This window comes from Eumetopias jubatus, unplaced genomic scaffold, assembly GCF_037043125.1.
Source record: "Eumetopias jubatus isolate StellerSeaLion01/CBP00866 unplaced genomic scaffold, mEumJub1_p1.0 scaffold_3, whole genome shotgun sequence".
NCBI lineage: Eukaryota > Metazoa > Chordata > Mammalia > Carnivora > Otariidae > Eumetopias > Eumetopias jubatus.
This window is the reverse complement of record NW_028274809.1, coordinates 3,838,487-3,857,474: the sequence shown is the minus strand read 5'-3', so window position 1 is coordinate 3,857,474 and position 18,988 is coordinate 3,838,487. Positions and strand designations below refer to the sequence as shown.

The following is an 18,988-nucleotide window of genomic DNA, read 5'->3' as shown; positions in this document are numbered from 1 at the left end:
CTGAGCGAGTGGTGTCTAAGTTTAGGAAAACAAGCGTTATCCAGGCGAAGAAGGTGGGAAGTGTTCCAGAACAGAAGGAATACCATGGGTTGGTTCTTCACTGGTCTTCCCGACTCCCTGCCTGGCTCCCCTCCCACGAGCTCAATGAGAGCCAGAAGCTTCTTTTTTAGAAAGAAAACTTAGTCACTCCACTGTTTAAAACCATTCAATGGGGCTTCTGGAAATAAAATTCTAACTCCTTGGCTCTTTCTTCCCGGTCCACGTGGTGAACCTCATCTTTTAGACGGCCCATTCCTCCAGGAGCCGTCTTGTCTGACTCCCCCACCCCAGGGCCTATTTCAATCACAGGGACACAAACGAACGTGAGAATTTGTATTCAACAAGCTAGAAATAAAGTCAGTATTTTACAAATGTGTAGGAGGAGAAAAGAGGAATAAAAGCCTTCTCAGACAAGATCAGGAAAGGGTCCAGGCACTCCTGCAGGCTGCCCCGAAGCACACCAGGGCTTGATCGGTGGGTGCTGCACGCCTGACCGCCCCGCCCGTCACCCCTGATGCCTGGTCCAGTACACAGACGCGGGGCACTGTGCCGGGCACAGAGCGGGCCCCCCATCCATCGAGGCGGTCAGCTTGGGCCCAGCCGCTCCTGCAGCGCAGGCTGTGCCCAGCACCTCTGAACCGCAGGTCCAGGTACCACACACGACGAAACGAATGGAGGTAGGAACTCGGCTCGGAGCCCCGGGCACCCGGGTGCGCAGGCTCCAGAACCGCTAGGGCGATCCCGCCCCCCGGCCGCTACTCGCCAATCAGCAGGGGCGGCGAGATTCATGCCCGCCCCCGGCCGCGCCCTCTGCCAATGAGCGAGGCCCGGGCGGCCAGCCGCGGAGCCCAGCCGCGGCAGGCGCACGCCGCTGTTCGCGTGTCAGGCTCCAAATAAAGTTCGTCGGGGCTTTGAATTTTTTTTTTAAAGCGCCCGCTGCCGTCGCGGCCGCCGCGGGCGAGAGCGGACGAGTCCCCGCCCCGCCACTTCCGGTCCCGCCGCCCGGAGCCGGTGCGGCTGTGAGGGGCCGTGTGTCGCCGCCGCGGGCCGGCCGGGCATGGTGTTGGGTGCCGGGCCCGCCTCGCCTGTCTCGGGGTGCCCAGGTGAGCAGCGCGCGGCCCCACGGCGGGCGAGGGGCGGCCGCGGGCCTCCGGGCGGCGCCGGTACCGCGGGCGGGCCGGAGGGCGGGCGGCGCCGGGGCCGCCTCGGGCCGAGCGCTCCTCACGGCCGGGCGCCGGCGGTGCGGGACCGCACCCGCTGACTGGGAGAGGGACGGGGCGCCGGCCGCCGCCAGACTCGAGGGGCAGCCCGCAGGCAGCGCCCGCTTGTGCCGGCGCCCACACTGCCTGGCTCGCGCCCGCCGTCGCGAGGGAGCCGCGGGCCGCATTGTCCAGAAGGAAACGGAGCCCAAGGTCACCAGCCCGCCGGGGCCGGGGGCAGCGGGACTCGGACGCGGGCCGTCCGACTGCTCTGCCTCGGGAGTCCGGCTAGGCCCGGACAGCGGCGGGGGTGAGGAGTGGGACTCCCGCCGCGCCAGCTCGCCTGCAGCTGCCCCGCGGCTGGGGGCGGCCTCGGCTCGTCTGGAGGATTTTACCCGGCCCGAGAGGGGAGGAAAGGAGGGAGGGTGTCTTGGAACGATCTGAACAACCAAGTCTTGGATTCTAGACCTGGTTCCGCTGGTGTGTAATCTTGGGTGTGGCCCTGCCCTCCCAGGGCTCAGTTTCCTCATTTGTCACATGAGGGAACTGGGCCCTCCCCGTCTGCATTCCCTCCAGCCCTGGAGTGGGGGGTAGGATGGGTTGGAGCGGCCAGAGAAGGTTCCTTGGAGGAGACGTTGGACTCTGGAAAGGAATCTCTCGTCCTGAGGAAGGAATAGCAGTAGGTGGTGACGGGAAGGAGGGCACTCCAGACCTGGATATCATCAGTCTGAACAGACGATTCCAGAAATGGGCAAGGTGGTGTTGAGGAGCAGGGAGGAGGCCAGCTTGCGAAGGATTTCTGGCTGGATACGGGGGTGAGGGTGGGTGGTGGTAGGGACAGAAGGGTGGGAGAGATGTTCAGAGACGAATCATCACCGGGCCGGGTGGCGTGTGGCTTGAGGACCTCCACCCAGATTCGCCTGCGCTTCGGGTGAATGGGTAGTGCAGGAGGGGCATGTTTACGGATGAAAATAAAGGGCTGGGCTCCAGAAGTCGGTCAGCCAACCAGGGTGACTCCCCTGCCGGGTGGGAGGTTTCTGGGCCCCGCATTCTGAAGGAGGATGGTACAGTGTGGACGTTTTTGTGTCCCGATAAGGGCCTCTTTGGCCGGAGAAGTTGGTTGTCCCCTAGTGACCTGCAGTTCCATCTTTTACTCTTAAGATCGGGACTTTTCCACAGCAGAAGGAGATTCAAATGTGGCGTGTTCCTCACTCTGAGCTGACTGGCTCCTGGTATCCCTGCACAGGTGACGTGGCCCCATGTTGCCACTACAGGCAGGAATGCCGAGTAAATAGGACTTGATGATGAGACCAGTAAATAGCACACAGGAATCTTCTTTGGACAGCCAGAGAGCAAGTCCCACCCGGAGGAGGAGGAACGTAAATGAGCCAGCTGGGACTTGTGGGATTTAGAGACTGAGCATGCTGTTCGATGCAGCCGATCTGTCACCAGAAGCGCTCTCTTAACACCGTGTGCTTTGCAGTCAAGGGGCAGTTTCTTGCTAAGCCTGGTCTTCCGTTGGTGAAGCATAGTACAGAAGGAAGAGAGAATCCTGAAGCAGCTGCAGGTGTTTGGCAGACCTCTTGACAGTGTGAATAATTCTCTTTGTTCAAATCTCTTTATAGAGAATTTAACAGCTAAGGAAACATCTCCAAATTAGGCCTTAGGTTTATCCCTACCGTGTCATGCAGTAGTAATACAGATGGTGGACAAATAGGTGGTCATTATACACTTAGATTTCTTAGAATGCTAGGAGAGTAAGTTCAGTGTTCTCGTCGATGGACAACAAAACATGAGTATCGTTGCCTTTTATACCTTTCAGTCAGTGCCCCATGTTCTTATTAAGGACCACAAACTTCTTGAAGATTGCAAGCCAGGAATCTGGCTCTTAGTGGAGTTGAGTATAAGGCGTATTTTGCCCACAGAGAAGACTTCAGTGTGGAGTAGTAGGATTATAAAAGAATAAGCGGTGGGGTGGCTGGGTGGCTCAGTTGATTGAACGTCTGATCCTTGGCTTCAGCTCAGGTCTTGATCTCAGGGTCTGGGGTCCAGCCCCGAATTGGGCTCCCCACTTAGCAGGGAGTTGGCTTGGGAGTCTCTCTCCCTCTCCACCACTACCCCCACTCTCAAAAAAAAAAAAAAAAAAGTCAATCCTCAGACTGCAGTGACACAGATGAGTGTCTTGGTGTGAGCCTTTGTAAACAAGTCTTGCCAGGACCCTCCAAGTGGCTCCTTCGGTGCAGGTCCTCAGGGAACTGGGTGCCCTGGCACTTGCTTCTCCATGGGGCTCTTTGTTATGACTTTCCTGGAGTACTGCCTACGGAACTCTTTACTCAGGTTGGGCTTTTGTTTTATTTTTTGCCATATTTGTATTGCCAAGGTCAGCTAGAAGATAAAAACCAGTTGGACTTTGTGAAGGTTGCATGTCTTGGTCCATCTTCAGGCAACCCTAACCAGGTGGCAGGACTGATGTGCTCAAGTCTGGGTGTGTATTGGTGGACTTGGCTGGGGCGGCAAACACGGTCTTGTGATCCAGATCTGCTTAAGGGATTCCTGACAAGATCATTCCAGGTGGGGGCTGAGCAAAAGAACCTGGCTCTAGATGGTGCTTCTGTCTCTAGTAGCTGCAGGCTGGTGCCCCTATGGGTGTTTGACTTTATTCCCACCCCCAGGCTCCCCTAGTGAGGTTGCCCAACCAATACCTCCCTGCCCTGGGTAACGCTGAGAAGACATGTTGGTTATGGTCCAGGCCACTATGTAGGTTCGCCGGGGGAGATGGCATGGTCAAGTGGCAATGAAGAAACTAGTGTTGGTTTGTTTTCACATTTGTGTCAACTTTATTGAGGCATGATTGAAGTACATGAAACTGCACATATTCAAAGTATGCAGTTAGATCAGTTTTGATATATATACCCCTGAAACCATCACCACACTCAAAATGTTTGCGTCATCTCCAGGAGGGAAACTGATGTTTCTGTGGTGACTGCTTCTGGCAGCTGAGTGGCCTCAACCAAGCCAGTTCCTGGAGTGGGAATTGGGGGTTGGAGGGGGAAGTCCTTCCCAGATTGAAATTTTAGGACCTTGTGAATGCTAATGTGTAATAGAACCATCTTTTGAAGCATTTAAACCACTGACTCTAAAAGGGATTAGGTGTGTGTTTGTGTGTGGGTCGTATACAATACAGAAGATCATATTCAATATGTTTCTTTTTTATGGCATACATAATAGAAAATAAAATCTGATAGTCTTTGGAAGAGGGGGAGATACACAGAAGAAGATGGTATGAGAAGTTATGTAAAGAACCTGGGTTAAAAATACCAGTGGGGGAAGCGTATTCTTATTTTGGCTTTCAGTATCTTAGCTTCAAACTAAAAGTTTGTGTTTGGGTCAAGTTTTTCATTTGGAAGTTTTAGATTGTTTTCTTTTGAAAACAATCAGAGTGGTATTGAAAGGAAATAATTTGCAAGCAACAAAGGAAATTATGGAAATATTGGGCCGGTGACCAGTTTTTGTGTTTGGTCTTCATTGTCTTTCCCAGTGAGCTTTCAGTGAATTTCAGGGGGGTGCTTGAAACATAGATGGGTTGGAAGCAGCCAATGAAGAGAGTCTAGTTTGGGGCATTAATTATAACTTAATATTGTTGATATTGCCTAAAAATGTAAATAAGACAACATAAATAAATGCAAAGATGCTTCTTAAGTTTCCATCCACACCTTTGTTAAAGGGAGAAGAAAAAGAAAGCATTGCATTGCTTCCTCCTACCCAGAGCTGATGCTTCCCTCAGTCTGCGATGGGCCAGGCACAGGGGCCACACACACAAGTGCATGGTCCCTGCAGCAGAGTGGGGCACACTTAGCCAGAGGACAGTGGTGGGCCAACATGGAACCCATTGGTGGAGGCTCCCCTAGACCACAGGCTCACGGGATCTTTGTCACCACTGTGTCCCGGGACCTGGTGCCCAATGAATGTTAAATGCATGGCTCTCTGTTTTTTAAATTTTTGTGTACTTTAAAAAATTAGACTTAGAGAGGATGGCATAGAGACTTCCCAGATTAATTATAAAGGAATCCAATCTTACGAATGTGCCTTATATGCTGAATTTTTCTGTGACTAAATTACAGGAAAAAGTTAACCGCTTACGGCCTTGTCTTCAATTTCCAGTCATTGTCTAGAGACGTGTCCATAACCCTGCTTTTGGTCTTTCAGGGTAAAGGTAGCAGTAATGCTGACGTTGGCAAGCAAACTGAAGCGGGAGGACGGTCTCAAAGGGTCCCGGATGTCAGCCACGGCCTCCGACTCCACTCGGAGGGTATCTGTGAGAGACAGGCTGCTTGTTAAAGGTAATGTCATCCATGCAAGCTGGTTTCTCTCCTGTAATAGAATGAAGTCTGACTGGAGGCTCTTTGGGGATATGAAGCACCCAGTTGCTGAGTAGAAATACCTATTTGAAAATATAATTGCCTGTCACTTACAAGGACTTTGTACTGTGGGAACACTAAGGACGGGAGAATGTGGTCTGGGGGCGCCTGGGCGGCTCAGGCGGCAAGCGTCTGCCTTCGGCTCGGGTCGTGGTCCCGGGGTCCTGGGATCGAGCCCCGCGTCGGGCTCCCTGCTCGGCGGGAAGCCTGCTTCTCCCTCTCCCACTCCCCCTGCTTGTGTTCCTGCTCTCGCTGTCTCTCTGTGAAATAAATAAATAAAATCTTCAAAAAAAAAAATGTGGTATGTCTTACCCACTTGGGATATGCTCTGTAGGGGCTGCCAGAATGCCGGTGGGAGGATTGTGGTACTCTGGCCTCAGTGCTCCCAGTATCTGGCTGGTTGTGGGGGCGAGGGGGAGCATCTTCCTCTCTTGTGCTCCATCACAAGGGGCTCCAGAGTCCCTCTCTAACACCTCAGCGCCAGTTTCTGGTCTGTAAAGGGAGGGAGTGGATTTCAGTAATCTCTAGGATCCTTCTGTACTTTATTCAAGTCACAGCCTGAAGAGAGCTTTATACAAAATGAGTTCCCTTCACAGAATTAATAACTGAGTGCCCTAGAGCTGTAGTCTTTGGAGAAGGGTTTATATACTGTGTGAATATGCATGCATTTGTATGGAATTTCTGTGTTCATTCATTGATCAAACTTAACAGCTGTCAGGTGCAAAGGCAGTTTCCTGGGGTCATGAGGACTACAGAAGGTGAAGAAGAAACAGTTCCTGCTTTAAGGAGCTTAGAATTTGTAGCCCTTTTTACTTTATGGCATGTGTTTACATTTCTTAAATGTATAGGAGCTAGGAAGCAACGAGCTATACAGTTGGTTAGGACTACCTGTTTTCATGTCGTATCAGGTAGACACCATGAGGTTGCTGGCATTTGTGTGTCCTGAACCAGACCTAATGGCAGGAGAGCTGGTGTGGGTGCATGCACTGTTTGTCCTCAGAAACGAGGCATTGCTGAGCTTGGCAGGAGTGGCACCAGGAAGCCATCAGGTTCAGGGAGTCTTGGGGCGGTACGCTCTTCCTTATTCTCTCTGCCCCTGAATCTGGCCTTAGCTCTGATTTATCCAGCCTGATGGATGATGGAGTAAGAATCATTTCTTACCTTTTGACATTACCCACTATGTCAGATTGAATTCAGAGTTGTGATGGTGGTCAGAGGGTGAGACATGGGCTGCAGCTCCTCACTTGGATGGGACTTGAGTCCTGATAGGACTTGAGTCTCTTTCCCAGATGCTGGCTCAAGGGTTCCATCTGCAGAAGAAGCCAGGAGCCAAGCAAGCTGGGGATGGGGTTTGATGTGTTGACGCAGTCCTTATGTGGAGGGTGTTTTAGTGCCCGGGAGTTAGAGTGAGGAATGCCCAGATGTTAGCTGAGGAGGCAGTTGGAAGCAGTGAGTAGACTGTTCCATCTTCTTCACCATATCCTTGTCATGGTTAATAGCTGTCATACACAGGGCAATTGGGACCGGGCCCTCTGTTGGACACTTTATAGGGCAGTTCTTGTTTGACTTTTGCTAAGCCTTGCCAGGTGGGTTGTTCATTCTGCAGCTGAAGGACTGAGACTCCAGAGAGGTTAAGAAACATGCCCAGATTACAACTTTATTGTAGCAGCACAGCCAGACCCACATTCTGGGGTGGTGCAGGCTCTGGCAGAGCAGACCTAACAAGCAAAAGCTGAATGAGCAGAACAGAAGTGCAGGTCCACTGCCAAGAACTTCACCTTCAGGGAGGTGTACGGGCTCCTGCACACCTTCCACCCTGCTCAAGGATTCACCTGGCAGCTCTCAAATGGCTCTAGGGCCTGGTGCAGCGCCGGGGAGCCCATGGAGGCTCATAAAGCTGGACTCCGCCCCCGCTCCCAGGACAGATGGCCCTGCTAAGGTCCTTTGACTTTGTGAGACTCATCAGAGAGAGAGGTGCAAAACCACCTCATGGGGCCACCTGTTTCCATCCTCCCAGGGCACTGGTGATGATCAGGTTTCTGGGGTAGTTGTGGGCAGCAGGGCTCAGTGTAACACATACCTCACGTGGCCTGCTCCCTCCTGCCTCAGGGGGGCTGTTGGACCAGGTTGGGCTGGCTGAGTGGTGAGCAGTTTGGGCATGTGGTGGAGGGGTGGGTAGAAAGCAAGGGTGGGCCTGGCCTGAGAGAGGGGGCTCTGAAAAACAGCACATAAGGAAGGATGCTCTGCTGGTCCATGATCTCCTCATCTGCACCTAGAGCACTCCTTTGCTTGGCTGGATGTTGGGGAGGTCTTCATTCTGGGGATTTTGGATGGCGGAAGTGGTGTGTGGAGTCCAGGAGTCCGTGGCATTGTGGGCACTTGAGTGGTGATTACAGCGAAGTTCTTTCTAAGGGAAACCCCCTTTGGGAACTTTGAAGAAAGTTGGACGTCTGAGTTCAACAAGATTGCTCTAGTCGGCGCTGTCATCCTGGGCTGTGGCTTTGGCTCCTGTGGGAATGTTACTCATGGGGATCATTAGTTTGTAGAAAAGTATGTTAATGTGTCTTGGGATTCAGTGCCATAGGCTGGATTCCTAGGAGTGGGGAATTTGGTATCAGGATAGTTATAAAGGAGTATCCCTGGGACTGATACCTGTGGAGGGAGGTGAAGGACTCAGGAGCAGGCAGAGCAAGAAATCGATCTCTGGGGAAGGCCCCAGACAGCCTCTACTTAGGCAAGCGTAGCCTTCAGAGCAGTCCCCAGTCAGGTGAGATGGTCAGGTTTTCCTGCTCTGCATGGATCAGTTGCCACAGGGGCTGCCCTGAGAGGGGTAAGGGTCTTGGGGCACAGGGTTCTGTGCAACCTGCACAGTGCCTGGAAGGACACAGCTAAAGGCCATCTGCCGAGAGCCCTGTGGGGGCTGGGGTGGGGTGAGAGGGCTGTGTATCCCATAGCCCAGAGGTATGGGATCTGGCTTGGTGCAGATGGCTATAGGTTGAGCTGATGGATGGGGGAGATTGGAGGTTGGCAGGGACAGTTGGTGCTAATGGTGAGGGCCAGTCGGGGTTCCAGAACTGTGTAGCTCCTGTTCCTTTTCTTGCCTCTGGAAGGCTGGAGTCCACTCTCTTTGGAAAAACCATAGCCTGCCTTGGAGCAGCTGGCCAGGGGAGGCCTCTGCTGTGCTGGCGTCTCGGTCACACCAGCTTTTCGTTTGCACCCCTCAGGTAACTCAGGGACACCCTCCAGACTGGAACTGGAACGATGCTTGTAGCAGCAGTCCCTGGAGGGTGTAGAACAATTGAGTATTTCTGGGCTAAGACTGAAGGCTGCTGTCTGCCCTGAATCCTAGGAGCTGGGGACACTGTGGAGAGAGTGTCAGACTTGTGCAGGTCTGAGCCCAACTGGGGAGCGATTGCCAGTGTTTTTAGTCACGGGCAGATGGTGCTGAATTCCTGGTGGACCTTTGTGGGGCCACTGAGTCCATCAAGTTCTAAGTCTGACGGTGCTCCCCACCTACCAAAAAAGCCTAGCAGGGTCTTGGTTAGCTAGCAGAAGCTTGGCACTTTTTGTATAATGGGATTGTGTGTGTCTCCTTGTTCTTTCGTTTTTTCACTCAACAGGCATTTTAGTCCCTGCTGTGTGCCCGCCTACTGTTAGTGACCCCTAAAAACCCCAAAGGGCTCTAGGCGTGCTGGCAGGAACCGTTCACCTCCATTAGTCTTTGTTAAATGTGGAGACTTGGATTGAGTGAGTTCAGGGTCAGTTCTGAAATTAGGGGAATAAGAGGGAATGAACCTGTATGTACCTTTATCCATCCTAGCCCCTGCACCCCAGATGGTTCCTGCCATCCTGGGGCTGTGGTATGTGGCTCTCCATGCTCCAGGCCTGGAGCAAAGAGGCCTGGCTGCCCACTTACCTGTGCTTCCCAGTGTCCAGGGTGCAGGTGCCTCATCGGGTGGGCTGTTGTGTCTACCTGAGCAGTTCAGTCATGGGATGGGATAGGAAGGGCCCCATTCCAGTGCAGTTCCTGGAAGAGTGGGGGAAAGAGAGCCATTTATTGTTCTCCAGAGCTGCTTTCTCCATGGCAGGCCCTGCCCAGGACTCTGGGGGTGGGCTCAGGGTTTGGCTTGCCATGTTGGCAGAATATTCAGAGCACTTAGCAGCACTACATTCTGTAGTTTAAAAACTTGAAGGGTACCTAGCTGGCTCAGTTGGTAGAACACATGACTCCTGATCTCAGCGTCATGAGTTTGAGCCCCATGTTGGGTGTAGAGCTTACTTAAACATAAAATCTTAAAAAATAATAAAAGTAAAAAATAAAAGCTGGAGCAGTGGCCCGGAGAGGAAGAGTCCTGCTAAAATAGAGCTAAGGCAGCTGGCCCCAAGGTTAACCTTTAAAAAATGCTTTGTTGAAGGGTTAAATACCAGTGAAGCTGCCCAGGAAGCTTGGTGGCCCCACTTAGGTGTACCCGGTAGCCCAGTAGGGCAGGGAGGATTGTGGAAGACAGATGAGGTTTCAAGTTAACCTTGTCAGCTCATGTTGAAAGTAGGGGTGGCATGAGGCCTTGGGTTCCATTCCCATTGATAACCAGTCTCTGCTGTAGCAGCTGTGCTGGTTTTCAGGGTTACAGCCTTGCTCCCTCAGAGTGGAGGAGACTGTGAGTGCTCTGGGCCGGCACTGGGCAGTGTGCTGCTAAAAGGCCCCTAGCCTGAGTAGAAGGGCTGATGTGAGGCTCCATGGGGTCCTCAGTGCTCGGCTCTAGCAATGCTGTCTGTGAAGGGGCTAATGCCCTTAGTTCAGGTGTCTCCCAGATAAGGACACTATGCATGGGTGCTAAGACTGCAGAAGGAGTGCTCAGTGCGTAAAAGACAAGCGGGAAGCTAAGAGAGGAAGTTCCAGTCAGAGAAAATCTAAGAGGTAGTGGTTCAGGTGGAAGGAGGCAATCAAGTCTTCTGGGAAGCGGCTGCATCTCTCCCTGGGTGGGATGGCACATCTTCCTGGCCCGATGGAGAGCCATCTGTGTCTATGATTGGCCCTTTCAACAACACGCATTTATTTCTCATGGTTCTAAAGGCTGGGGAGTCCGGGATCAGGGCGTCAGCAGACTTAGTTCCTGGTGAGGACCCCTTCCTGGCTTGCAAGCACCTGGTATCTCTTCTTATAGGGGCACTAATCCCACCATGAAGGCCCCACCCTCATGACCTCATCTAACTCTAATCATCTCCCAAAAGCCCCACCTCCTAATACCGTCAAATGGGGACGGGGCTGGGTTAGGGCTTCCACATAGGCACTTTGGGGGAACACACTTCCACAGCAACTTTGGAATGCATTGGCCTCTAACTACACAAGGGGAAAGGCTTCTCACATCTCAGGACATGCACACCAGGAGCACGTCCAGCTTGCTGGCGACGGTCCTTATTATTAAGTGTTTCCTGAGCACCTTGTATGTGCCAAGCCCAGGGCCAAGTACTGGGGTTGCAGGTCTGGGTCAGACTAGACAGCCCTTACCATGAAGAGTGCGCAGATTTGAGGGGCAGGCAGTGGAGAAACAACAAGAGCACTGTGTTGTGAGCAGCCTGTGGCAGAAAGGGGTGAAGACATGCCATGTAGGGGCCACTGTGGTCATCGGGTGGGTTTTGTAATGTGATATCTCAATGCAGTCACGCTTCAAGTGGGCTCTGTGGTTTGCTCTTTAGTTAGAAAGGAAAAGAGTCTAATTTCTCAGAAGGAAGTTGTGCAGCCTCGGAATTGTGCAAGGTGCCCCCCAGAAAAGCTGGGCCAGTGAGGGGTAGAGGTGTTAGCATCTTGGAACAGGCGAGACTTTAGCAGGTTAAAAATATTCTGAATTTCTCGCTATTTTACAAGTAAGGGTTGTGTCCTGCAGGCAGTGAGGTCATGGCAGGGAAGGGCCACTGCTTTGCAAAGAGGCCTCTCAAACATATGAAGCAATTCGCTTGTTTCTGTGGCCATAGACTTCTTGTACATAGATTCTAAGGCAATAGCTACTGACAGTAATGAATTCTTACTTGTCATCATTTGAAGTGTAGAGAAACTGTGTCATTTGTGACTACGCCATGAGAGTATGTAGCTTATTTTATTTTCTGCACTGGACTGAACTAAAATGCTGAATATCTTTTTTTTTTTTTAAAGATTTTATTTATTTATTTGAGAGAGAGAGAATGAGAGATAGAGAGCATGAGAGGGGGGAGGGTCAGAGGGAGAAGCAGACTCCCTGCCGAGCAGGGAGCCCGATGCGGGACTCAATCCCAGGACTCCAGGATCATGACCTGAGCCGAAGGCAGTCGCTTAACCAACTGAGCCACCCAGGCGCCCCAATGCTGAATATCTTTATTGAAATTCTTGTGCTCCCAAGATGATATTTCTTGCCTGCTCTTGGACCAGAAGCCTGCAGCGGCCTGACTATGGTGGGGCTCTCCTGGCTCTTGTCCACTTCCCTTGACTGAGTAACACTGAACCTGGAAATGCAAGCATAATGCTCATCTTTGGAATTGAATTCTAGACTACAATGTGAAGTTGTTAAATCCATCTACGTAAATAGCTGTGTGTGAATATGTTAACCTGGCCAGATATCCTGTAGCAGTTTCCGATACCTGGGGAGAGTAAAAGATTCAGAGGCCTAGGCCCCATGTAAAACTTTTGGTGTAATGGGTCTGCATAGAACTAGAAGTTTTAAAAGCTCAGTAGGTACTAGATTATGGTGATGAATGCACAACGCCAGGTTTCACTAAAAATTATTGAATCATATGCTCAAAGTGGGTCTGTTTTATAGTAAATTGTACCTCACCAAAACTGTTTTTAAAGGGGGGAGGCAGCAAAAAAACTCTCCAGGTGAGTGATGTGCAGCCAGGGCAGAGATTCCCTGTCCTACAGTCAGGCTTCCTGGGGACACAAGCCTCTTACCCCCGTCCCGTCCCTGTGGCGCAGGGGTCTGGTTCTGTTGCTCGGTCACCACCACACCCTGGTCAGTGCCCTGCTGTCTCACCTCCCTCCTCCCCGTCCCTTGGCACCAGACGGTCTTCTCAAACATTTTGCTTCTGTTTTGTGGCCCCCTCCTCCTCAAATCCTCTGGGCGTGTTTTTTCTTTCACTGGGTTTTTTAAAGCTGGACTGCCAGAGTTCTCAAACTGTAGACAGGACAGGCTTTCCCCGAAAGCCAATTCCGACATCAGTCTCTCAAAACAAGGGCCCCCAAGGACAGTTTCTTCTAAGTTCTTACCATCAAACTAAATAATAGTATAATAAAATATGCAAATGCATATAGTTTTAAAACATACAGTTTAATTATGTAGGTAACATTTATTTTAAAGTGATTAATGAATGACTTATTTGAAAAATATGTGCTTTTTTGATAAAACAAATGCCCTGTAGGAGTGGCTGGAGCAGAGTGTGGCCCTGGGTGGCCCTCGGAGGACCCGGTTATCGGTGGCCTCGGAGCAGTAGCCCTGTGGTCTCGGCCCCCATTTGCCGCACACTGTTTTCTTTAGTGAGTGCCCTGCTCCAAGGAAGGGTGAGAACGCACCAGTCAGAAAGATGAAATTAAAGATCACTGTGGTCATTAGAAGAATAATAATAGTGAACGTTCATAGGATTCTTTTTTTTTTTTGAACGTTCATAGGATTCTTAATTGCAGTTTGTTATGTGACTATATTTTAAATGTACCACAACTCCAGGCGGCCAAGAAAACAGACTTCCCAGGCTTGCACTTCATCACAAAACTCGTTCCTTTTCCAGTCACAGCAAGAGGATAATTAACTGTCACTTCTCTCTGCATGCCCTGCTCCACTGAAGAGATTTGCTCTTCGTCTCTCCCTGGCTCCGTCTGATGATGGAGCACTGTAGCCCACGCGGGCACCTTTCCATTCCCTAGCTCCTCTCCTCTGCCCCACCCCACTTTTCTGAGTGCCCATTCTGAGTACCTGGACCCCAGGGTGAACACTGTTAGTGGGCCCCCATCTGTGCCCAGATTCTCAAGTAGCTGATAGTAAAGGCTTGCGCGTCTCTCAAACCCTTGGCCTCAGAATGGAGCTACCTGCCCGTTTTCCCGCTAGTGCGCTCAGTGTTCGGCTGTGCCGCCTGGTGGCCTCCGCTGTCCTCCCCTCTCCTGCCCACCGCTCCGTACTTGACAGGAAGGAATTGTATCCGCTGCTTCCATATTTCGACCACCCGTTTACTTCTTAGTTTTTTGTAATCTGGTTTCTATCCTGCCCCCTGCCTTCCTGCTGTTTCCAGTGCCCTCAGCAGTGTCTGATCCACATCTGATGGCCTTGACTGGGGCCTCATTTCCCTTGGATCGGTCTGTGCCCTGAGTCACTATGTTCCCCACCTGTCTCCTGTTTTTCCGCCTTTTGTCATGAGGGACCCCCTTGCCTTTGTCCTCTGCTCTCTGCCGAGCTTCGTTCTTTTCACTAGTTTCGCCTCTGTCAGCCTCATGACTGACAGGAGGCATCCCTGTGGGGACTCCTCGGCCTTAGCCGTGCACCCAGATTTCAGCTTCCTCCTTCCAGGACTTCCCCAGCATGTCAGCCCTCTGCTGTCTCTGACCCTCCCACCCCACACAGTTGGCAGATCCTTTTGTCGTCTGTGCGCTCAGGCACCCCAACCCTCCCTGCCTTTGCTAGGCCCTTGCTGCCTCGCGGAGTGTGCCCAGCCCACAGGTCACCTGGCCTCTGCTTTGCCCTTTCAAAAGTTGTCCTCTTGAGGAAAGTTTGGAAACTTTTGTTCAGAAATGTCCCTCTGCTCCCTGTCGCTGCAGATTTAAGTTTAGAATTCTAAGCCATGCACTCGGGGCCTTCCGAGATCTGGCCCTGTTTTCCACCTTGTTTCCTGTTGCTCTGTTGTTTTGTATCCATTGCTCTGGCTGCATTGTGTGCCTTCCGGTTTCTGTGCTTGTCTACGTTCTGTGCTTTTGCACATCGCTAACCTAGCTTCTAGGAATGCGTTTTTTCCCTCGTCTGCTGGACTTCATTCTATTTATTCTTTAAAGCCTGGCCCATAGACCTCCTTTCTCTAGTCTCCACAGCTGGGGGGAATCTTTGTGCTCCCAGAACCCCAGAGCACATTCTGTTATGTCTGAGGCACCGCTGACTTGCCTGCCCACTCACTTTTGGTGCCCCCAGACCTCAGCTCTGAATGGTCGTAGTGGGGGGTTTGCAGCTTTGTCCTGGCAGAGGGATGCTAGGCTTAAACACTGAGTGAGTGATGATTCAAAGGGCCAAGCCTCCAAGTCCCCCTTCCTTGGGCAGTTAGCAAGATGTTAACAGATAGCTGGATAACAGCACAGCCTGGGGCCCCGGCAGGAGGCTGAGTTTTCTCTCCCTGGAAAAGTTCAAGCACACACTAGGTGAGCCGCACAGGAAGACAGGTCTGGAAGAACTGGAAGAGACACAGGTGTATATATAAATCAGATGCCAACGGCAGTAGTTATGCTATGTGGGGGAACAAGACTTTCAAAAAACATTTTAGTGACTGTTTACCTGTGGGTGATTTCTGTGTGAATTTTAAGTGATCTTCATTTATACCAAGTACATTTTCAAGGGCCTGTGACTGTACTTGCTGCCATCCCACAAGTCCCTTTGTGTCTTTGAAAGCAATTCCATGGCTTGAAGTCTAAACGTCAGACCAAGTGTAGGTTTTAGTTACTTCAGTCCCTTTTGTTCCTCAGCGTTTTGGGAGAAGTTGCCAGTTTAGCGCGGGTGGTTTTATGTGGAGACTTGACTGATACTAACAACAGTCTTTTTGTTTCCACAGAAGTTGCGGAGCTTGAAGCTAATTTACCATGTGAGTATATAGCACCCACCCAGGCAGTAAGTGCCGCAAAGTAATTGCACGGAGAAGCTTTTTTTTTTAATGTTTTAATAACCTTGCATAGCCAAAAGCCTGTTTTTCGTGTGTGTTGGGAGTAAAAGTTTTAATTTTGTGCAAACAGGTAGCAGAATTTTGTTGAGGCTTGGGTAACAGTGAGATATTTACCATCTTTGTGACTGTAGCACGGAGGTGCCTCCTCTCTCCTTACGGTGGCAGAGGTGACTTGGCTGGGTTTCGTATCTCTTCCACAGTGTTCTGTCCCATGTCCTCTGTCCCGTGTCCTCTTTGAGTAAAAAGATCTATAAATCAGTGACAGATGGTCCTGTTTCCATGAGTGACAGTACCACCTTTTTGGTCCAGAAAGTGCTTGCCGGTAATGTGTCTCTCTACATGAGCTGGGGTGACCACACCCCTTATGTCACCAGGTACCCTGACCTTGGTCCTTCCTGCTCAGACACACAGACCGACTGCGCAGTCCTCACTCGTGAACAAGCTCGCTTACCTGGGCAGTTAATTTGTATGCTATGTCAAAGAGTTGTTCTTCTTTTCCTGTTATTAATCCTTCCTAAATTTTTATAATACCATTAAAGCTTGAAAGTTTTGATCATTTTAGTATTCTTTTGAATTAGAACTTTTTATCATATTTGGTTAAATATAGTTCTGAGGCTGAGGATGTTTGTCAGTGTGAGTGAAATATTTTATACGTGGGTCTCCTGGTCTGGGTGAATGCTCTAGAGAGCTTGATCTCTCTGGCCCATCTGACATGGATAAGAGAGGGGCCATTCCTGCCACCAACTATAGTTAGAAGGATGATAGTGGGTATGACCCTTAAGTGGTTGTAAAATCATTTGTAAGGGTAAGTACACATAGTTTCTTGAAAAATTATTTTTAATGTATGGCACTTATCTGTGGGTGTGGTGGGTTGTGATATAAAATAGGTTTCTTAGTGTGGGTCTCAGTCAAAAATGTCTTAAAAATCCCTGAATTGCTTGATCTCAAAGTTCTCTTCTAGTCAGAACTGGAAGGAAGTGTCTTGGGATACTCTTAAAGGGTTTATATATATATATATGTATGTATATATGTATACACACACACACACGCACACACACACACACGCACGCACACACACACGCACACACACACGCATGCATACATTTAATCAAAGGCCACAAAAACTTAGCACTTAACACAGTTCAGTTTGTCCTTAAATATACTCTTACAGAAATTGTTGGTTTTTAACCCATAAAGGATAGCTTTAACCTTATCTAAAATTTTGGTTTGAAAACAGTTAAACTTTGGGGGGCACCTCACTGGCTCAGCTGTGGAGCATACACTCTTGAGCTCAGGGTCATGAGTACAAGCCCCATGTTGGACAGGGAGCCTACTTAAGAAAAAGAAAAAATTGGTCGCCTGGGTGGCTCAGTCGTTAAGTGTCTGCCTTCGGCTCAGGTCATCATCCCAGGGTCCTGGGGTCTAGTCCCACATCGGGCTCCCTGCTCCGCAGAGAAGCCTGCTTCTCCCTCTCCCACTCCCCCTGCTTGTGTTCCCTCTCTCGCTGTGTCTCTCTCTGTCAAATAAATAAAATCCTTTAAAAAAAAAAAGAAAGAAAAAATTGTAAAAACAATGTGTAATTGGTTTTCAAACCAGGATTTTAACTAAACACCTTAGGTTTGAAAAAGTCATCTCCCTAGCATTTATGGCTAAAGTATCCGGTTAAAGAGACTACATGCTATCTCTTTTCTTGCTTTCTCCCTACCCTCTGTGCCATCAGAGTGGAGAAGTCTGAATTAGTTTATACAAGTAAGCCATGCTTTCCAAAAGTACGAAACTCATTACTCTAAAGAGGAAACAAGAAGCCACCTTAAAGAATAGATCTCTAGTATCATATCTAGTATTAATAGTATCTCTAAAGTATTAACTAAGAAAAACAAAATAACTTCCCTATGTAGCAGTGCTGCTTAATAATCATTCAGAACTAGTTTGCAGCTCTGTATATGCAAGTTTATAGAAGTTTCTCTGTTGGCAAAAAATACCTCTTTCAGATAGATGGAAATACAAAATGTTAGCCCATCCCTGCAGACAAGAAAAGCTTTGAACTAAAGCAAAAACCTGTCTCTTAACTTTTTGTTGTAGTTGTTGTAGTTAGTAGACTTTTTTGAGCTTTAAAATGTTTGGTTCTTTTCAGTAGTTGCATTGTTTGTTAATCTCCCTTGGTACCTTCTTTATTATTGGTGGGCTAATCTGTTATAGAGGGATGGATTTCTATGTCTATCCTTCTATTGAAACAAAGGAGAATGCAAAGTATGAAAACAAAGGAATACTGCCAACTTCAGCCGATCAATGAGACGTTCCCCAAGCCCTTGTCCTATGTTTCTGTTGCATAGATCTCACTGGAAAGATAGCATTTCTCATTTCAAGTCAAGATTAGGAGAAATGAAGCCCATATACAGTTCACACGTGTGGTTTGGGCAAAAGTCTTGAACTCCCTGGCTCCCAGCTTCATTATTTCTAAAATAAGAAATGTGACAGTGTAATCTGTAAGACCCCTTCTTGCTCTTCTAGATTAAGTTACCTTTTACTCTACAATGATTTTCTGAGGAATTGGCCAAAAACAAACTAACAAACAAACAAAACCCCCTTAACAGTTCTGTGTGGTTTTTATGCCTCACACCTGGCATGTTCCTGAAATAATGAAATGAGTCATGGTATCGGGAGAAGAACCATGAACTCGTCTTTAATTTGGGAACAAAACCTGTTGATAACCTGTGTGATCCTGGGCTGGTCACTGAACCTCTCTGGACCTTTGTGTTATCTCATGCTTGAGGACATTGAACTAGATGATTTCTAAGGACCATTTCTAAGTCTAAATTTGAATCATCCTATTTTTGATGAAATTTCATACCATTGTAAAACTAGACAAATTTTTCAGTGGTGGGACTTGTAAGAAATAGTCAGTAAGTGACCCAAGGAGTTTAGCATATTTTCTGAGTTTATAAAATAATAGACAATTTCTGCATATATTCCTTCCCAATTTAGTGGCTATTTATTCCTTGTGTATTTACCATTTTTTGATATCATTTGTTTGAAGGAAGCAGATGTAGGATGTAGCCAGTTTCCCGTCTGTACCACCAGCCATTAGCTCTTCCCCTGGTGAGAACTCCTTGTCCTGATTTACCAGACCCCTTCTGATGTGGTACAGTGGGCATAGGGTGTTGCCATCTGAGCAGAGCATCATTTCACCAGCAAAGCAAACTGAGCTACTAGTTGGGTTGTGAAGACTTTCTTTCCCTCCTATTTAATGCCATGGTATACTCTGGGTATGAGTTAACTTCATGGGCATCCTTCTTTTGAACTTCAGTTTACTGTGGTGGGTATGAATAAGTATGGTGGTGGGTGAACAGCCCAGAAGTTTGGCCTGGGTTCTTCTGGTTTGGCCATGTTTAGTTAGCCTTACCCACATGTGTTCATCTCCTCAAGATGTGGTTTTCTCTTTTCAAAGTGAAGTAG

At 49.4% G+C, this 18,988-nt stretch overlaps 1 protein-coding gene across 1 annotated transcript in view; it reads left to right on the top strand.

The window, feature by feature from the left end:
* Positions 1-1,005: 1,005 nt before the first annotated feature.
* Positions 1,006-18,988, top strand: part of UBE2F (ubiquitin conjugating enzyme E2 F (putative)) — a 55,689-nt gene continuing 37,706 nt past the window's right edge. Inside the window, exons 1-3 of the mRNA XM_028105165.2 lie at positions 1,006-1,142; positions 5,445-5,578; positions 15,425-15,454. Of these exons, the coding sequence (XP_027960966.1) occupies positions 5,461-5,578; positions 15,425-15,454 (148 nt within the window). The 5' untranslated portion in view covers positions 1,006-1,142; positions 5,445-5,460. The remainder of the gene's footprint in view (positions 1,143-5,444; positions 5,579-15,424; positions 15,455-18,988) is intronic.